Raw genomic sequence first — 19,302 nt, 5'->3', positions numbered from 1 at the left:
TACAGAGGCAGATGTTGAAAAATGGGAGAAAAGGACCAATAAATAAAACAACTAGCAGCAAAAGCTTATGGTGCAGAAAGAGGAAGGTGGCAGAGTACTGGGCGGGCCGAGGGGCAGGGTGGGAACACAACACGACACACGCTAGCTTGCTCTGCCTCTCAGGGCTGCCCCAGCAGGACTCTGCCACCTAGGGTCAGCACTACCCATAAAAATGAAAGTTAAACCAATCTTCCAAATCACTTCATTTTCCACCCCTCCTGTGGGCTTAGGGGCTCCAACCTGGGGGAACGATCAGTCCAATTGGCGGGGCTGGGGAGAGTGCAAGAGGGAAAGAGGGGAGCAGAAGGCGGGAAGAGGCAGGGCGAGTCCCCCCGCCCCCCCGGATTTGGGAGTGGGGGGGAGGGCACACTCACCATCTCTCTGGCTATTTCCAGCGCCTCCTGCAGGCCGTAGAGCCGGCCGCAGACCAGGTAGATTCCATTGGCCCAGAGAATACAACCCTCGTGGACCCAAAATTCATTGCTGTCAAGAGGTAGTTCAGGAATTTGTAACTCCAGCTCGGGGCCCCCTTCCGAAGTGGTGGGCACGGAGGGCTTTGAGTCCAAAGCAGTCTTGTCGCTGCTGCCCTCGGCGGTGGCCTTCTTACAGGGGAGGCCCCGGGCCAGGGAGCGAGGGCCGCCGCCGCCGCAGTCTTCCGAGCGGTGTCGCCGCTTGAACCTGGGGTGCGCGGCCAGGCTCCTCTGCTCCTTCTGCTGCTGCTCCTCCTCCTCCTCAGTGTCCGTCTTGGAGCCGTTCGAAGCGCTTTTGTGCCGCACTTTCACTCTGCTCTGCATCTCCGCGGCCCGCTTCGGGGGCGGGTTCTTCGGGAGAGTGGCTGCATAATCTTGCGGGTAAAAGGGTCCAAAGAGGTCGCCCATGTTGCGGTAACTGGCCCACTTGCCACACAGACAGCACACCAGGTGCCCCATGACAGAAGACTCGGTCACCACGGGGCCCTGCAGCATGAAGGACGAGGCCGGCAGCGCCTTGCTTTCTGTGCTGCTGGGGGGCGGCGTCAGCGACCTCTGCCCCTTCCGACCCCTCACCAATTTGGTCTGCTCCTCCTCCTCGGCATTGATGATTGTACACACGGCTCCAAGTTCACACTTATTTACTACATGGATGTAAGGGAAAAAAGACTTGTTCTTGGCATCGGTTTTATCCAGTGGCTGGGTGGCATACTTTAGTTTGATCTCAGGTTCTTGGGGTTCCACGATGGGAACTGCTTGTTTGGTTTTCCGCTTCCTTGGCTGTGCCCCAGGCTTCCTCCTCTCCCGCCTTTGCCTCTGCTTTTTTGGCTTTGGCTCTCCATCCGCAGAAGCTTCTGGTATCTGAGGGGGCTGAGGGGGTGGAGGTGGTGGCTGCTGTTTCTTTTGCTTGTTCACACTACCGATGGGTCTCCCCTTCTTCTTTCCTGATGGGAAGTACCCCTTCGGGGGGAAACCCTCTTGTTTGGGGGAAATCGTCACTGTATCGTTCTCTTTCTCCTCAGCCTTGGGGTTTGCCTCAGGGGCCGACACGCCCGCTGGAGGTACATTCTTTGAGTCCGAGAAGATTAAGGGTGCAGTCCCACCAAGGGAACCATCTGGTCTCCCCTGGTTACCCCCAGGCTTCTGTGAGGTCACAGATGTCATGGCGCCAGGGGGGTCCTTTCCAGCAGTGACCGTCTCCGGGTGCGTCTCGGTCTTCACTTTGTCGTCCCCACCACCACGCCACTCCTCTGAAGCCCTTGGCAGGGGCTTTTCGATGTTCAGGTCCTGGCTTGTTGGACAGACCAAGTCAGGCACCAGCTCACCTTTTCTCTTCTCCATCTCGGCATCCTGAACAGCAACGCTGCCACCTTCGGGAGGGCCACTCTTCAATGACAGAATGTCATCGAGAGTGACTGTGTCTCCCCCGGCCTCCGCGCTGTTTGAGGATGCACTCCTCCTGATGTTTGGGGATGTGATCTTCTGAACTATAGCTTCCAATTTCAAGCCCCGGCCTTTCCGAGGGGGCAGAATTTTGGTCTTAGCAGGACTTGTGAGGGTAACTGCAGGGCAGTTTCTGCTATCCGGACTTGGAAGGTCCTTGGAGGATTCTCTCTTCGGGATGGATTTGACATCCTGGCTGTGAGAGAGATGCGCATAGGAATTGAACGCTCGGTCGGCGCCTTCTTTCGGTGGGTGAAGGAGACGCCCTTTATCTTCCGCGTTACTGTTTTTCACATCCTGTGACTGCCTCTTGCTGGGAATGGGAGAGATAAAGGAACGCACCCGCCTCCGCATGATTAAGGGGTTTTGAGAAGAATGATCCTCTTGGCCCGGGAGCCTGAGCATAACATTACTGGGTTTGGATGACTGCGGCGTGTCGGCGAGCCCGTGTCCGTCGGCCTCGTGGGGTGGCCCGTACCTCTTCTGATTGGACATCCCCGGAGGACCGCTGCTTTTGGCTGGAGAAGTCTGCCGGGAAAGATCCCAACAAGATTCTTGTTGTAACTTCTGGGAGCCATGCTTCAACTCGATGCCTTTGTTAGACAGACCATCGGCAGACATGAGGCAGCGCCCCCCTTCCTGACCGCTGGGGTCATGGTAAGTCCCCATTGGTGGGCCATACATCATACCATCTTTGTCGTTTTTCAGAGGGCTCCGCACTCTGTCGAGAAACTGCTGCTGCCTCGGGCTCTTCCGTGGTCCCTCCTGCCTGTGCTGCGCGGCGGCGATCACTCCCTGAGCAGAGCTGCTGCTCCAGTCTTTGTACTCGTCTTGCTGCTGTTGGTACATCTGTCTCTTATAATGGAGCTGAGAATTCAAACCTGCGTTGGGGTCCCCGTAAGCATGAGCCCGAGTGTTGGCGTGGTAAGCAGAGGCCAGGCTTTCTGAGTTGGGAGAGAAGGGAGTGTGTAAAGAACTCCGGTTGGCCCGCTCCGAAAAGGTCATGTGTGGGTTCATGTGATGAGGGTCTCCTCCTGGGCCTCTGCTCCTCCCAGGAGACATCTTCAGTTTTTCTGAGAAATCATGATACTGCGAAGGGGACCGACCCCTCATGCCCTCCCGGCCACCGACTCTGCCAGGAACCCGCCGCATTGGCGTGGGTCTGCTGTCTTGGGGGCCGTAGTCTGCGATGGAATCGTGAGCTGCTGCAGGACTGGCATTGCCTCGGTAAGATTCATGCTTGATGCTGGCAGGATGGCAGTGGTCTCCAGATTTCTTGTTGTTGAAGCTAGCTTGAGATTTGGACTGTTCAAAGTCTTCCTCTTTTATCTGCCCGCTCTGGGATTTCAGCTTCGCTTCCATGGATACCAACCCACCGGGAAGAATGACCGACTGACTTAAACTTGGATTGAGCCGATCACTCCTCCCAAGTCTAGTGTCGGTACCCATGTGTCCCAGTGAGTGAGCCCCCGGGTCCCTGACAATCTGTCTTAGTGGAGAAATGTCACAGATCACGGATCTTCTTTCAGAGAGGGAACCCCCGGGCTCATGGGCCGATGACTGCGGCTCTATTTCAAACTTTCTGGGAATCGGATAGTCAGCCAAATTGATCTGTTTCATTTCGGGAGCCGTGCCGCTTGACTTCCTTTCCCAAGGGCCCCAGTGCGGGTTTTCTAATAGGGACCCGATGCTCTTGTTCAAGAGGCCCCTGCTAGCTAACTCATTGGTTTGACTGACTAAGACATTAGGCCTCGTGGCTGCTTCCAGGCCCCCCGCCATGCCCTGATGCTCCTGCGCACTCCTGGAGTACCTCCTGTCCGGGTGGTGATGGTAGCCCTGAAGCACTTCCTGCAGCAGGCTGGGGAACTTCTCGTTCCTCCCCTTGCGCTCCCCGTGGCCAGAGAAGTCCCCCTTATCTTGTCCTGTAGGGTACTGAGGAAAGCTACTGACGTTTCTCGGCACGGCTGACCCGAAACTGTCTTTGTAACTATAGCGCAGGCTGCCAGGAGATTTGCTGGGCTCACTCCTGCCTATAAAACTGGGGCCCACCGCCGAGTGCCCGCCCTGGCCATTTCCCTCTCCATTGTGGTTGGAGTTATTATCTACATTCTTGTTTCCTTTGCTCCCTCCCCCCGGGGGCTCTGGCTGTGGGACCGACGGGTGACTGGTCTCCTTTGGCCCTCCAGCGCTGGGTGGCCTCTGCGTGGCTGTGGGATCCTCCTCCTGGGAGCCTTTATCTTGTGCACCAGGTTTTTCGACCCGACCTGTCATGGCTTCCCGGGAGACAATCACGCCAACGGTCTTCTCGTTGACTTTGGGGTTGCCTTCGGATGACAGCGGTGTGTCCTTAGCACCAGGCGAGGCAGCCTCTTCTCTGGCCACGGGACTGGCACTGAGTCTGGGGGCCTCGCTCTGAGCGCCCTGTGCTGGGGAGGAGCCCGCTTTTTCAGAGGTCCCGCCCTTGTAGGTGGTGTCTGAGCTGGTGCTCTGGCCACTGAGCTGCCTCACCCGCTCGCCTTGGTCCTCGGAGCTGCTCGAGCAGCCTCCGTCCAGCGACTCGGCCATGGGGGACTTGAGCTGTTCCTCAGGCTGGGAGGAGCCTTCGGAGTTTGTGCAGCTGTCCGCTTTCTTCGAAGAGGAGGAGGGCCTCTTGGAGGTCTTCTTCTGAGGTGTCAGGGCGTCGGAAAGTAGCATGTGCTGAACGGTATTAGGAAGATTGGCCACCTGCGTACTCAGGGCGCTCAAACTACTCAGCCCGGGGTCTGTCAGTCGCTTTTCCGGCACTCCTTCTAGGCCAAACCCTTTGAAGCCTGCGGCGTGCGAATTAGGACTGGGCATCATGGAGGGCGTTGGGCTCAGCTGGGGCATTAGCTGTAAAATTCGGTTTCTGGAACCCATGGGCACACTGCCTTGCCCACACTGGAGGTTCTCCCCGCTCTGCATCAGGGGGGACGGGGTGGAGCTGCAGCTTGGAGACTGCACCACAGAGGCCGCGGGGGAAGGGTTGGAGATGGGGCTGAAGTTCTGGTGGAACTGCATGGGCGACCGCACCGGAACCTCGGGCTGGCTGTACTGCCCCACCTGGGCCTGCAGGGGCAGCTTGGTGGCGGTGTTCGTGTACTGCATCACGTGCTGCGGCGGGGGCTGCGGGGGCTGCGCGGGCGCCTGCCCCTGCTGTGTCCCCTGGGGAATCTTGGCCGGCTCGAAGCCCTTCACAGACTGAGGCTGGTAGCTGTAGTTGGACTGCGTGCTGTACGCCTGCGCGTTAGAACCCACGCCGTGTCCCTCGTACTGGGACCCCGCATTCACGCTGTAACTGCCGTCGTAGCTCTGGCCGGACTGGCTGAAACGCTGCGGCGAAGGGAAGGAGGAGGACGAGGAGGCGGCGGAGGACTGGTAGTGCTGGCCGAACTGACCGACCCGCAGCTGGTACCCGGACGCGGACGACGGCAGCGCGGAAGGCCGCTGCATTGGCTGCAGATGGGACGATGCGGACGCCGGCTGGCCGGTGGCCTGTGGCAGAGGCTGGTGGGACTGGTAGAGCTGCTGTCTCAGCTGCTGCACCTGCTGCTGCTGCTGCTGCTGGCTGGAGGCCTGCTGCTGGTACTGAGCGCTCCCTGGAGAGAAAGGCCCCGTGTAATCCTGCTGATAGTGAGACACCCCACCGAGGGCTGAGTGCTGGGCTTGAAACTGGCCCACGTGCCCCTCGCTCCCATACTGATTGCCAAAGCTGCTCCCCTGGGGCGGTCCGTAGCTCTGCACCGGCCCCGAAGGCCTTCGCTGAGGCGGCTGCGGGGTTCCTGTTGTTACAGGGTCTTTGCTGCCTGCCATGTAGTAGAAGTCTCCAGCCTCTTTCCTGAAGCCCTGGTAGCCCTGGTGGCCAGAGGTTTCGCTAGCCATCGCTGCCGCAGCCGCCGATCCTCGTCGCCCACCACCGCTGCTGCTGCTGCTGCCGCTGCCGCCACCGCCTGCACCCCCAAAATTCTGGAACATCTGGGCCTGACGCGGGCTGAACTCTTCTATCCGGGATGAGCTGTGTACCTCCTGCGGGTAGCTCTGCTGGTCTCCGTGGTAACTGCTTTGCTCCCGGAAGGACTGCATACTGTTCAGCAGCACGGCAGCAGGCCAACAGCCCTCCTGGAAATGGAAGAGGAGAGAGAAAAATATCAGACACGTATCTCCTCTGCACAAAGGAAATCAAGTCTGGGTGATGGAGGGGATACAATAATTCAGATGCCCAGATGAAGGGGACCGGTTTGAACTTCCTTTCATTTCTTGTCCTGTCCATTTCTGAAAGTGCCAATAAGCAGAGAAATGGCCTCAATGGTGAGGCAGACGTCTATGGGAGGATGAAAAGAAACATTCTGAGTAAATGCAAATTTGGTACAGAAAAAAAACAAAACACCAGACCTCATTATTAAATAAATGAGCCCCCAACATCCAACTGGGCTAAAATATGGGGCTGTGCTATTACTGTTAATTAAAAAAACCCAACAATTTTTAAGTCAATCTTCTAGTTATGTTGGGGAGGTTGAAAAAAACACTTTCATCTATTGGCTTTCCTGTATTAGCCTGATCGTGGGACTAAGGTCTCAAATAATGACGAGGCAATCCCTCCACTGGCTGTCCCTGCCCTCCCTGACTTTGAGAAACAGAACTCGCCCGGGGAACAGAAATCAGTCTCTCATGTCCAAATGCACGTTAGTGCAGATTTCCTGTGATTACCTACTACCCGTGAGGACCGGCGACCCCAGGACACTCAAGTCTTCTTACCACCTGGATTGCTCACGGCTGCAGCACACACCTAGGGCTTCATCTCTTTCCTGACCCGTAACTGTGCGCAAGGCAGTCCTTCCTTCAACTATCTATCCTTAACTCCCAGGGACAAAGGACTAAGCAGCATAAGCTAACGCAGCAGTGACCATTCTTCCAGATTTTTCTGGAGGGTGCAAGAAGTTCCGGCACCTCTAACGCCCACATCATGTTTTATCTGCCAATCTAGTATTTGCAGAGTTATTATTATTATTATTATTACTGTGAAAGATGGAATTGTAACGGTCGCTTTGGAGGATAGTATGAGACACGGAGGAAAGGAAAAATTCATCAAGCTAGGACCTAGACGCTTCCCAAAGGCATCTGATTGGGTCGACACTTTGCATTACCTTCGCTAATGTAATTAGCATATAATGCACCACTCCTCTTAGAAAACTAATCAAGAGATAATTTTATTTTGCCTTTTGCCTGGGCCTATCTCCTTCTCAGAGTCAGCTGAGTAGAACATGGCCAAACTGCTATAAAAGTCTTTAAAATCAATTATTTAAAAAAGAAGTGGCGAGAACTGCCTCTGTGGTTCAGTCAGTTAAGCGCTCGACTCTTAAGCTTCGGCTCAGGTCATCATCTCAGGGCTGTGAGGTCAAGACCCATGTCAGGCCCCAGGATGGGTACGGAGCCTGCTTAAGAGTCTCTCTCCCCCTCTCCCTCTACCTCCCCCACCCCCACCAAAAAAAAAGCTGTGAAATACCTATGGGTTAGGGTGAGTTAGGACAGAGTTTTACTACAATGACTTACTAAGCTGGCATAAACTTGCTGGCAGGAAAGTCAGAGACCCTTTTAAACGGTAAGCTGAATTCCTTATCTCCAACCCCACTGGGGGCTCCCCCTCTCATTCAAGTGAAGCTGCTTTCGGGAGCCCTGTCTCCAGCCCATTACCTCTCTGACCTCCTGCCCTACCACGCTCTGCTCTAGTCCTGCTGCGCGTCCTGCTCCCGGGAGCACCAGAGACGTTTCTAGAGGACTTCTGCTCTAGCCCGCGATGTGCTTCCCAGCAGCAGCACAGCTTGCCCCCTTCCTTCTCTGGTCTCTGGGCAAATGTCAACGGACTGGGAAGGCCTCCCTTGGCCATCCTATCCACAACAGCTCCCTCCACACGGCTCTCCCCATCCCGCTCCCCAGCACTTGGCCCGACAGACACAGACAGACACAGATGGGCTACTTGCGTACTATCCGTCTCCCCACCCCCACTAGGATGTCAGCTTCCTGAAGGCCGGAGACTTCGTGCCTTGCTGTAACCCTCATGTCACCAGAATGGCGAAGAGCGCACGGCAGGCATTCGGTGAACCCGCAAACGGCATAAGAACTGGGTTTGCGAGAACTAGGCTAGAACGTACCTACTCAGAGGTGGTGGTGTGGTGGGGAGATGAGAGAGCTGCGCAAGAGAAAATAGAACATGATCGATCTAAAAGCAGAGCTGGAGGATGCTAACGTCCTGCCTGAAAAATCCTCCAGGCCCAGTTCCAAGGGAAAAAGCCCAACTTGAATCTACAGGAGAGCCCTAAAGAGGCTTTAGAGAGTAAACGTGGGTCATGGCCGAAGACGGTCCGTTAACTCCAAACTCAGAGCGCTGCCCCACTTCGTCCTGAAATACCTTCAGTCTAAAATAGCTAGACCAGAGTCTACTACTTTGATATTAAGTTTGATTACATAATCACATGACCCCAAATCATCTTTCAACATTCCAGTACAAATAATCTCAGGAGCTAAAGGAAACCGCTTCTCATGTCCTCAGAATGGCTCTGCGACAGACCTGACTGCTCTCCGTGCTCCAGTGACTCTGCTGGGCACAGACTGGCGGCTCACGGAGAGCCCGCCCGGTACGGCAGCCGCCCTTCACACGCACCGACACTGGCCCTCACAAGCATGGACGTCCTCGCTTTACAGATGATGAGACCAAAGCACGGAGCTCAGCAGGCTGTTGAGCAGCAGGCTCCTCGGGTCCTGTTCCTAATGCTACACTACCCGGAGGATCCGGGATGCGGTCAGCACCAGCGGCCACCGGGCCCGTCAGAGGTCGGCCGTGAAAATGGGCAGCCACCAACAATGCTTCCCGCGTGTCCCTTCTCTGCTCTCCCTTCACCAGGACCTTCCCCACTATTCCCAGCACTGCCAGAAACACTGTGTCCGCACAGGTGTGTCCCGTGTTTGTGGTGTGCCTCTCTTCTGGCTCTCGGGGCCGGTGGCCTCCTCTGCATGATGGAAAGCAGTTCAGGTGGGTTATGGTGGACAAAAAGACTAAATCTGGAAGTTTTAGTGAAACTAAAAGCTTTCTCAAGAGATAACCTCTCCACAACTAAATATTTTACATGTTGTTTAATTAAAGCCTTCTGTAAATAAAATCAGGCTACTGAAAATCTGTGTGTATAAACAACGTCACTTGCTCCAAATTTTTCCTTAGCAGGAGCTTCTAAGAGCTGAAGAGCAGTTTCCCTCAGCCAGTCCTACCGTGGTCCCTGGGAAACCCGAGCGGCACAGGGTCAGACATTTGGGTACTATTTCTCAGAAGCCTGTGCTCAGCTCTTCTATGGAGGTTCCCTGTCCTGCCGGATGCCCTTCTCCCTCTTATAGTTCTGGTTTATGGACCCGACGAAAAAGAAGAAATTCCCAGCCAAGTACCTCCTGCAAGGTACAGGTCACGCTAAATATTCTTAGTATATAGGAAGGATCCGGTCGCAAGAAAGTGAACCAAGTTCATCTGTTTGAGAAGTTCCACATAAAGCAATCAGGAAAACCAAGTATACCAGTAATGGAAAATGTCAGCCCAGAGTATCTGTAATTTTAGTATTAGCATTATAAAATAAGCTACTAATAGAGATCATTCCAGTATACTAGCCTATCATTTTAAAAAATGCAAATATAGTTAGTTTTGAAGCATCGTGATTAATAATGACAAGCGCCTGAATTTCCTTGTTTGAAAGAATACAGACGTGGCTGAAGAAAGTTTGACGCTCCAAAGGAAGTCAGTTGCCCATGAGGAATTTGCGCAGCGCTCTGCAGGGAGCTTTCCCAGTGCACCGCCCTCCCCAACTCTCCCTTTCCCTGACTTCCCCTTTTTCGATTTTCTTCTGTTTTCCTAGCTTTCCGAATGGTTTCAGAGGGCTGTGGAGTTGACTAGCAAGGTCCCGAACTTACTGCCTTTATGTTCACAGCCTGGGTCCACACACCGACGTCGCGGCAACCACAGCACCTGCCCGGGGCCTGCTCTCCCCCCCAGCCCAGGGCCCACGGCCGCGCCACCTTCCGGAAGACAAGGGCGGCTCCCGCTGTCCCCCCTCCTTCCCCTGCCCAGCGCCACGCCACTCCCCAGTCCACTCTTCTCCGCAAGTTCTACAAACTGTCCTCAACGCAGGTTCCCTTCCACGGTCTTTGTAAGCACCTGTCTCCTCTTTCAGTTCAGGCTTAACCACTGTTTTTCTGCTGCTTCTCCTTCCCCTCCTTGGAAAAAATGCTTCGCCTCCCAAGATAAAAACACGCTCTGTGCTTCTAGTTACGGCCGTGGCTGTAGCTGTTTGTCCTCCAGCCTCCCTCCTCACCCATCTCCGCCCTGCTCTATGTTCCGGGAGGGGCCACAGTAAGGACCCTAAGAGGCTCCGGTACCCCTGGCTTCTGGCAGCCTGGTTGGGAAGAGCGGGGGAAAAGGCAGGAAGAGAGCTGGGGGTGGGGGGCGGTCTGTGCTCTCTGAGCTCCAACCCTGCAGTTGCTGCGGCTGGCCTGGCTCAGATGGTCACCAATGGCCATGTCCCCTTTGGGCAAACCTAATAGTCACTTTCACCAGGAATTTCTCCCAGTTCCTAGGAACTGTTTCTTCCTCTTGCCTTTCAGGCTGGAGGTAGTAACAACTGCTGCCGCTGACCCAGGAGGCCCTGCCTTCCCCACTGGGGCCCCCACCTCTGCTCACCCCTTTGTGAAAAGTCGCAATTCTGAACCGCGGTCAGCTTGGCATCGTGACGACCCTCCTCTGCAGATCAGAAGCTGGGAGCTACTTCCCATAAACTTCTTTCCAGCACAGATGCAGAGAGCACAAGAGAGATTTGAAAAACAGAAGAAAAAGGAGAGACTGGTAGCCCCAGAGGGAGCTGCACCAGCAGACGCAGATGCTTGGCGGCTTCTCCACAAGCTCCTGAGAACCACTCACTGTGGTCCCGAAGCCTGAGCTGGTCGGGCACAGCTTCCCTGACCTTCTCAACCCCCTGTTCTTCTGACAGTGGGATAAACCCTTAATTCCTCTATCAAAACTCTTCATATCTGGAACAGAAAGCCTCCTTTCTCCTCATGATACAATTAAATGCTCCTCAAATTACCCTGTTTGAGTGTGCCATCTGCTTCCTATAGGACCCTGACTAATACAGTTCTTCTCTTAGTCCTGGGATTTCAGAGTAGGATATTATCACTTGGAGAGTGAGAGACTTCTATTTCATGCAATATGGCATACCAGAGGAACTAAAAAACAAAACACCTAGAAATGTCAGAAAAAAACGTACAGCCAAGCTGCAAGTAAGAAATGTCCAGGGTTCAGAACCGGTTGGGATACCAGAAACAGAGAGGCAAGCAGGTGCTGGGCTCTGGCCGCCAGGGATGGGGTGGGGGGTGGGTGGGACCACAGCACTTACCAACCACGTGGCTGTGGTTCTAGGGCCCGTGCTAAGCCAGAAGACAAGGCCTCCAGCCCTCTTTAGGTAGTAGTGGGGGGACAGAACAGTCACTTGTGGCTAGAATAATTTCTATAAAGATGACAAAATGTATTTATTCTTAGGTTGTCACCAACTCATTTTCAGTGACAAAAATGTTCTTTCCTCAACTGACCTAACTTCCCATCCTCCAGGAAAACCACAATCAGCTCTCAGCTGTCCCAAGCAAGAAGCTTTAGAATACTCCCAAATTCATCTCCTCCTGTGACCCTTTAAGATGTCACCTAATCCTGCCGCTTCGCCACATCCTGCATTGGCGCTTCACCGCCCTGGCCCTTGTCACCACAGCGTTCATCTTTCTGGGGAGTCACAGCTCCGCAAGTTCTCTTTCCCGGCACCAGTCACCCGGGATGGCTTTTCTTCACCCGAGTCTTGACAGTGTCCCCCTCCCCACATGCCCTGAAGCCCTCTGGCATCTTCCCAACCCAACTTCTGCTCCTCTCCACCGGCTCCCACAAACTGCTCAGTCCCCTCCAGGCCGCCTGCCTTTCTCACCACAAAGCCTTCTCTGAGGCATCCCCAGGTCCAAAAATTCCTTCCCCCTTTGTCAGTCACATGGCTCTCGGAACCTTAAGAGCTGCGGAAACGTGATCTTCTCTACAACTCTCCCTTAAAAACAGAATTCTCTGGCTTTTCTCTGCTCAGTGATGACAAACGTAGTAAAGTATATTTGCCTTTAATCACAGCCTAAGGTACGTGCTACTAATGTGGTAACAGCTACCATTGATCCTACGTGTCACCCGCTGTGTGGCTTTATGTATACTTCAACTTCTCACAGATGAGGAAACAAAAAACAGATAAATGACAGAATTTGCCGGAAGTCACTCTTCTGGAATAAACTGGAACAGACAGGCTACAACTCAGTTCTGAAGCCCACGTTCTTTCTTTCACTGCAGCACAAATTCAGCAAGGAGCACCCAAATCCGGGTTTTTAAAAAACCTGACAAACACTTGTGCCAGATTTACTACACTGCACAGCTCCGTCCTGTTCACTGTAGACCTGACACAAGCCCCGTACTGGGCCAGGCACTGCACACACACGTTTTGTTTTGCTTTTAGTAAAACTGATTCTCATCTACTTTTTTAAAAAGATGTTATTTATTTATTTGACAGAGATCGAGATCACAAGTAGGCAGAGAGAGAAGGAGACGCAGGCTCCCTGATGTGCAGATAGCCTGATGCGGGGGCCTGATCCCAGGACCCGGAGATCATGACCTGAGCCGAAGGCAGAGGCTTACTTAACCCACTGAGCCACCCAGGTGCCCCTGCACACACGTTAATGCAGTTCACCCTCGCCATGTGCTGAGAAGCATTACTGGTCCTTCCTGTAAACTGAGGCTCAGAGATGAGAACAAGCGACACATTCATCATAAATGGAGAGGTGAGATATGGAATGCTCACCCCTAAAGCCCCGTCTGTATTCTGGCAGACGCCTGCCTTGTTCCAGCAGCAAGACACTCACAAACTGGGAAGCATTTTAAAAAAAGAAATCTTGAAATTTGCTCGGAGTTCACAGTTTGGATCTATCCGTGCTGTTTTAGGTTATGTGCAAACGTGGGATCTTCCTAAGGAGATCAATCCGGCACAAAGACTTGCCCGGTGACTTGATATTTCAAATTCTATATCCTTTTTGCAGAGTTGCAGAGTCTGGATTTTTCTCAGTGGCTGACAGATCTCAGTACAATCAGGCCTTCAGAATAAGAGGAGGCGCCAGCAGTACTTGCTGACTGGCTCCATGGCGGAGAAGCCTAGAGAGCAGCTTACGGAACCGACTCAGTCAGAATGTGCAAGGCAGCTATCCAGAGGAAAGGAAACCCACCAGAGTGCTACAGATCAAAAAAGTTTGCTCTCTGAGGGTCCAAACCTGTATTATAATAAGGACGTAAGATAAAAAATATTTACCTTAGACCGTGACCAAATTAATGCCAGCAAAAACTAGAGGCAAAAATTTATCAATTTTCCCCCCAAAATTAAGAGATGATACCCCATCTGGTGAGATTAGGATGAAGCTGGTACAGTCACAAAAGCAGTGTACGTTACGACAACTTTTTAAAAAAGCAATCTGGTTAATAGAAATATTGGTATTTTTGACCCAAGTAATTCTGTTTACTAGATTCTTATCCTAGGGAAATCTCAAACCAAACAAGCAAAAACCAAAGTACCAACCTATTGACTCCAGTGATCTCTATAAAAAGAAAAGAGGCAGCAGGCGAGTGAAGAGAAAAACCCCGCTCTCAGGGCTCCGACCCTGCAGTCACAGAGGCCGGCTGAGACAGCCCACTGGGGGCCACACTCCTTTGGACAACCTAAATTCTGGCAAGAACCAAATTCTTTATCATTTGAAAATTACTGATTTTCATTTTTTTAAATGAATTTAAAAATTTTTAAAATTTCTTTTGAATTTAAATTTAAAATTTTTTAAAGTACGGTAAATCCACTTAACAGAACAGCACACACTGGTTAGAAACAACTGTGCGGACGCGCGCACCGTCTCCAGTCCAGGGCGGAAGTGCAGCGAGCACAGACACACCTCGGAGATGCTGCGGTTTGGGTTCCAATAAAGCAAGTCCAGTGAATGTTTTACCCAGCGCGTGTGAAAGTGATGGCCATACTCTACTGTAGTCTGAAGTGCGCAACAGCACTGTGTCTGAAGATACAATGTCTAGGGGCACCTGGGCAGCGCAGTCGGTTAGGCGTCCGACTCTTGGTTTCCACTCAGGTCATGATCTCGGGGTTGTGAGATCGAGCCCTGTGTCGGGATCTGTGCTCAGTGTGGAGTGTGCTTCTCTTGTTTTCCCTCTCCCTCTCCCTCTCCCTCTGCTCCTACCCCAGGACTCCTGCCCGCTCTCAAATAAATAAATCTTTAAAAAATAAAAATAAAATAATGTATGTACCTTAATAAAAAATACTCCTACAAAATGCTAACCAGGGGTGCCTGGGTGGCTCAGTGGGTTAGGCCTCTGCCTTCAGTTCAGGTCACGATCTCAGGGTCCTGGAATCAAGTCCCGAGTTGGGAGCTCTGCTTGGCAGGGAGCCTACTTCCTCTCTCTCTCTCTGCCTACGTGATCTCTCTGTCAAATAAATAAATAAAATCTTTTTTTAAAAAATGCTAACCATCCTCTGAACTTTCAGCAAGTCATAATCTTGATCACAGACACCATAACAAACATAATAATAATACTGAAAATGTAAAAAATATTGCAGGAAATTACCAAAATGTGACACAGAGACACATCCTAAAGCAAACACTGTTGGAAAAATAGCACTGATTAACTGGCTTGGTGCAGGGTTGCCACGAACCTTCCATTTGTAAAAAAACAAAACCACCATGGTATCTGCCGAGAATCTGCGGAGGGCAGTAAAGGGGACTCAGTAAAACAAGGACGCCTGTAGGCGCGCACCTGTATTATGGTCACAGTGCTCTCGAAATCAGACATTCGTCTGGTCCACAGCCAAAGAGAACAGTATGAAAATTAAAACCTTTTGACTATTCAGGGTGGCAGAACTGTGGTATGCATTTTCTTCCCTTCCATTTCTATTTACATTAATGTCTGTGTAGAAAATAATCACTTTAAAATTTAATTAACCTCATTTAAAAAATTTACCCCTCACCCTATTTCAAAAATACCTTTGCTCTATCTGTTCCTACTGACAGCAAAGCCCTACCCTGGCCACGGGGAGGAAAGGAAGGCACAGGAGAGCCCACAAGTCCAGAGCAGGTTGGAGGCAGGGGCACCTGCCAGGCAGCATCTCTGCTCCAGGAAGCCTGGCGCCAACACCGCAGGCACACCGCAGAGCTGTGGTGCCCAAGCAAGTGTGCGCGCAAAAATAACCAGCTTGGAGCTATTTTTCAGAATCAGGCCTAAAAACAGCTGAATTCCACTCCACAGTGGGCAGGCCTATTTTTAGACACAATCTCAAACAGCCACGAGGTTGTAGCATCCTATCAACTGTACGCTTCTGTAACTGTACAGAAATGCCATCAATTTGCTCCTGGCTAGGCCAAAAGAGGCTGCGTTCCATCCCCACCTGATGGCTACCGTCATCTTCACAGGGGCATCCCAAGATCAATTCCGATGATCACATCTGTGGCCAGGATGGCCAAGAGTTCTTGGAAAGGGGGCAGGAGCAGGGTGAGGGGCTAGCTGGGGTTCCCGGTGGATTCTTCCTAACTGCCCAGCTTGAGCGCTTTTGAAGATGTTACTGAATTTTCCCCCCATTTAAAGACTGTTTGAGTACATAATTTCTAAACCTTCCCGGACAAGAGGGTCACAAAAAGCAATCAGTGTTGCTACTCAGAGGCAAAAAGTGTCTCATTTTATAATAGCAACAAAATTAAAAAGATACCAGTGGGCTAATCCAAAGGAGAAATGGGCAAAAGCTAGATGATGAAAATTACAAACTTTACTGAAGGACCCAAAAAAAGGAGAGCTGGAAACACAATGAAATAGACAAACCAGAATACATAATGAATTTAGACAAAAAGAGACCCATTTTACAGAGATCAAGTCTCCAGATTAGTTCATAGAACTAAGAGTTCCAGTCAAAATCTCAGTAATATATTAAAAAACAATTTTGAAATAATTTCAAGTGTACAGAAAAGTACAAGAACAGTACCACGCTCACACACTCCCTTCAGTAAGATTCCCCGACTCATGTTTTATGTCATTGGCTCTAGTAACGACGCATGCTCATTACCTATAATATATCCACCCCCGACACACACCTACCCACCCACACCCATCAGTTTTTTCCTGACCTTTCTGAGAGTAGGCTGAAGATATAAAGCCCTGTCAACCCTAAATATTCCAGTATGCATATTTTCAAAAACAAGGACACTCCTGCATGTAATCAGCACCTAACTCTCCATATCAGGAAATCAACACCACAAATCTAATCTGGTAAACTGTCCAAACAATATTTCTTTTTTCTTTCTGATCCAAGATCCCCCTCCAGGAACACAAGTTGTCATGTCTCATGGTGTCCTGTAGACCTGGAATGGTTTCTCGGTGTTTTCCTGACTTCCACGCCCCTCCCATTGCACAGGATGGCCCTCACCCTGCATGTCCAGACTCTGCTCTCACGCTCCCTGCGACAAGACCAGAGAGGCGGTGCTGCTCTGGCTATCGACCACAGCAGGAGACACACAAGGCGAGCCAACCACTGCCACCTGGTCAAAACCCATCTCTGCCAGGTTTCTCCACTGCAAAGCCACTACTGTACTCTTTGTAACCCATAAGTGTATAGTGAAAGAAATCCTGAGATTTTGCCAGTATTTTGTTCTTTGTCAAACCACCACCCTCGATGACTCCTACGTGAATCAACCCACCTCTCCGATGGGTGCCAGACGGTGATTCTCTATTCATCATTAGCGGGCATTTCCCTCCTCAGCCATTTATTCGTTCATTGTTTGATGCTCCAACTGTCCCAGATTTGACCAGTGAAAACCTCAGACTGGCCTCTGTTCCCTTTTGACTCATTCCATTGAACGTTCCCTTACTTCCTGGCACAAGACGTCTTGGGCTCATCTTGTGTTTTCCCTGCCCAAGCCCTGCAACTAGCCATTTCTCCAAGGACACCAGATTCCGTTTGGAGGAGGAGAATATTTAGAAACAAAGAACTGGGGGCTAGTATTGTGGTGAATAAACACATTGCTACTGGGATGTCATTGCTTCCAGCTAGAAAATATTATGTACATCAACACCTACACCTACGACTAGGTGACACGTTCTGTTGACACAGTGAGAGGGTGAAGAACCAGGAGTTCATTTTGATGCCTCCGATTCCAATCCAGCACCCTTAGAGTTCTTCCCAACCCTCCACCTTTCCCTGTGTGTAACTCCCTTCTCAGACGGACACTTGGCTCCCATTGTCCTCAAGATACACTTACGTACCTGCTTAATCAATTTACGCTTCTGCAACGTAAGAAACGTAATCTCCCAAACTCTGCAGCCTCACCCTTCACACCCCTGCACCGGCACCTCCTCAGGAATGGGACGGCCCCCTGCCTCTGCACAGCAGTGCCCCCACAGGTTTTGATAAATTCTACAGCTTGGAAAAGGAAAATGTGCAAAGGTAGTCAAGAAAACGTGGAAAACTGAGAAGTCAGGAGATATGTGCTCTACTGTGTATCCTAACTTTTTCTAAATTATAATTAAAATAAATTCAAGGCTATTGGGACAACATGCTACCTTTTTGGGAGAAAAGGAATTGTTAGACCTCATTTCACAATATTCATAAAAAACAAGCCCCAGGTGAATGTAAAAGCTATCTCTCTCTCTCTCTCTCTCTCACACACACATACACACACACGAGGCGTGGTTGTTTTTGGAAGAAAACACTAATAATCCTAAGGAACCCAGCTGACATTCAGTTTTGGGTTTCTAAATGTCATTCTTCACTAAATGGAACTAAGGCTTCTTGGGAAAATGGCTGATATTCCAAGGGGCAGGCCAAGTACGAGGTGTACGCCTACACTGCTTGAGTGTGCCAGAAAGCTGGGACATGCTTCTGCTCTAAAGGAGACATGTCCAAGAAGCCTGAGGGGGTAACTTGAGATTTTGTAGAACCGAGCTCTTTTTTCTTTTATTGTATTAGATAAATTAACAATGGAATTTTTCCAAATTAGCTCCTACAACTGTGTGTGTGAATATCGATAAATTTTAGGTATTTTTTTTCTAAAGATTTTATTTATTTATTCGACAGAGAGAGAGTGCGCACAAGCAGGGGGAGCAGCAGGCAGAGGGAGAAGCAGGCTCCCTGCTGAGCAGGGAACCAGATATGGGACTTGATCCCAGGGCTCTGGGATCATGACCTGAGCTGAAGGCAGACAGACACTTAAGCCACTGAAACACCCAGGTGCCCAATACTGATAAATTTTAGAAACAACAGACGCGAAAAAGGCCTGGTGTTTGGGAGCATGGGTCTAAGTGGAGGGAGGGCTGGGTGATGAGTACACAAGCACCATGATTAGTCTGGATGCTTTTCTATGTTTGACATATTTTGCAAATAAAATTCTGGTTCCCACCTGACCAGTTTGAAAATGTACCACAGAGCTCATGATCCCTAAAGATCCTTCAGTGTTTCTGACACCAACAGAATTTCCAGCTTCACCTCCCGTGACCTCCCTTTGCACACTACTTCCAGAGCCACTGGATTTCTCTCCATTTCCCCATGTGTGCTTCAGAACCCCCAGGTCCTTGCCCAAGCGGTGACCCATGTGTGGAATGCTGGTTCCCTGCCCACTTCCACTACCTGCCTACCCAGACTCCTGTGAAGATGAGCTCACATGTCCACTCACCAGAAGCTGCCTTCTCCTGGCAGCACGGACTCTGAACCGAGACAGGTCAGATTCTGAACCACGTTTTGTAGCTCACTGCTAGTGAGAGCTTGAGCAAAATACTCACTTCTTAAAGCCTCAGTTTCCTCAACTGTAGAAAAGAAACAGCCCAGGAGTTTGTCCTTTGTAAGGCGAACAATTCATTGCATTATTCTGCCAAGAGTTCTCCTGAACCGGAAGCAAGCTCCACCTTTTCTTTCGTTACTGATAAATTTCAAAATAACAAGGGCAGGTGCGCCTGGGTGGCTCAGTGGGTTAAAGCTTCTGTCTTCAGCTCAGGTCATGATCTCAGGGTCTTGGGATTGAGCCCTCCATCGGGCTCTCTGCTCAGCAGGGAGCCTACTTTCTCCTCTCTCTGCCTGCCTCTCTGCCTACTTGTGATCTCTGTCAAATAAATAAGTAAAATCTTAAAAAAAAAAAAAAAGCCAAAGCTCAGAGGGAGAGGCAGCCAGAGAAAGAGGCCCGAGCACAGGCCTTGCTACATGGGGCC

The 19,302-nt window shown here is 51.1% G+C and overlaps 1 protein-coding gene across 3 annotated transcripts in view; it reads right to left on the bottom strand.

Annotated features, from left to right (window-relative positions):
* Positions 1-19,302, bottom strand: part of TCF20 (transcription factor 20) — a 103,007-nt gene that overhangs the window by 48,334 nt on the left and 35,371 nt on the right. For all 3 annotated transcript variants that reach the window (XM_032346068.1, XM_032346069.1, XM_032346070.1), the window contains one exon: positions 414-6,089. In XM_032346068.1, the coding sequence (XP_032201959.1) occupies positions 414-6,053 (5,640 nt within the window). In that variant the 5' untranslated portion in view covers positions 6,054-6,089. Of the gene's footprint in view, positions 1-413; positions 6,090-19,302 lie in introns of those variants that run through there.

This window comes from Mustela erminea, chromosome 6, assembly GCF_009829155.1.
Source record: "Mustela erminea isolate mMusErm1 chromosome 6, mMusErm1.Pri, whole genome shotgun sequence".
Taxonomy (NCBI): Eukaryota; Metazoa; Chordata; class Mammalia; order Carnivora; family Mustelidae; genus Mustela; species Mustela erminea.
Note: the sequence above shows the minus strand (reverse complement) of the source record. Positions and strands in the feature narration are given on the sequence as shown.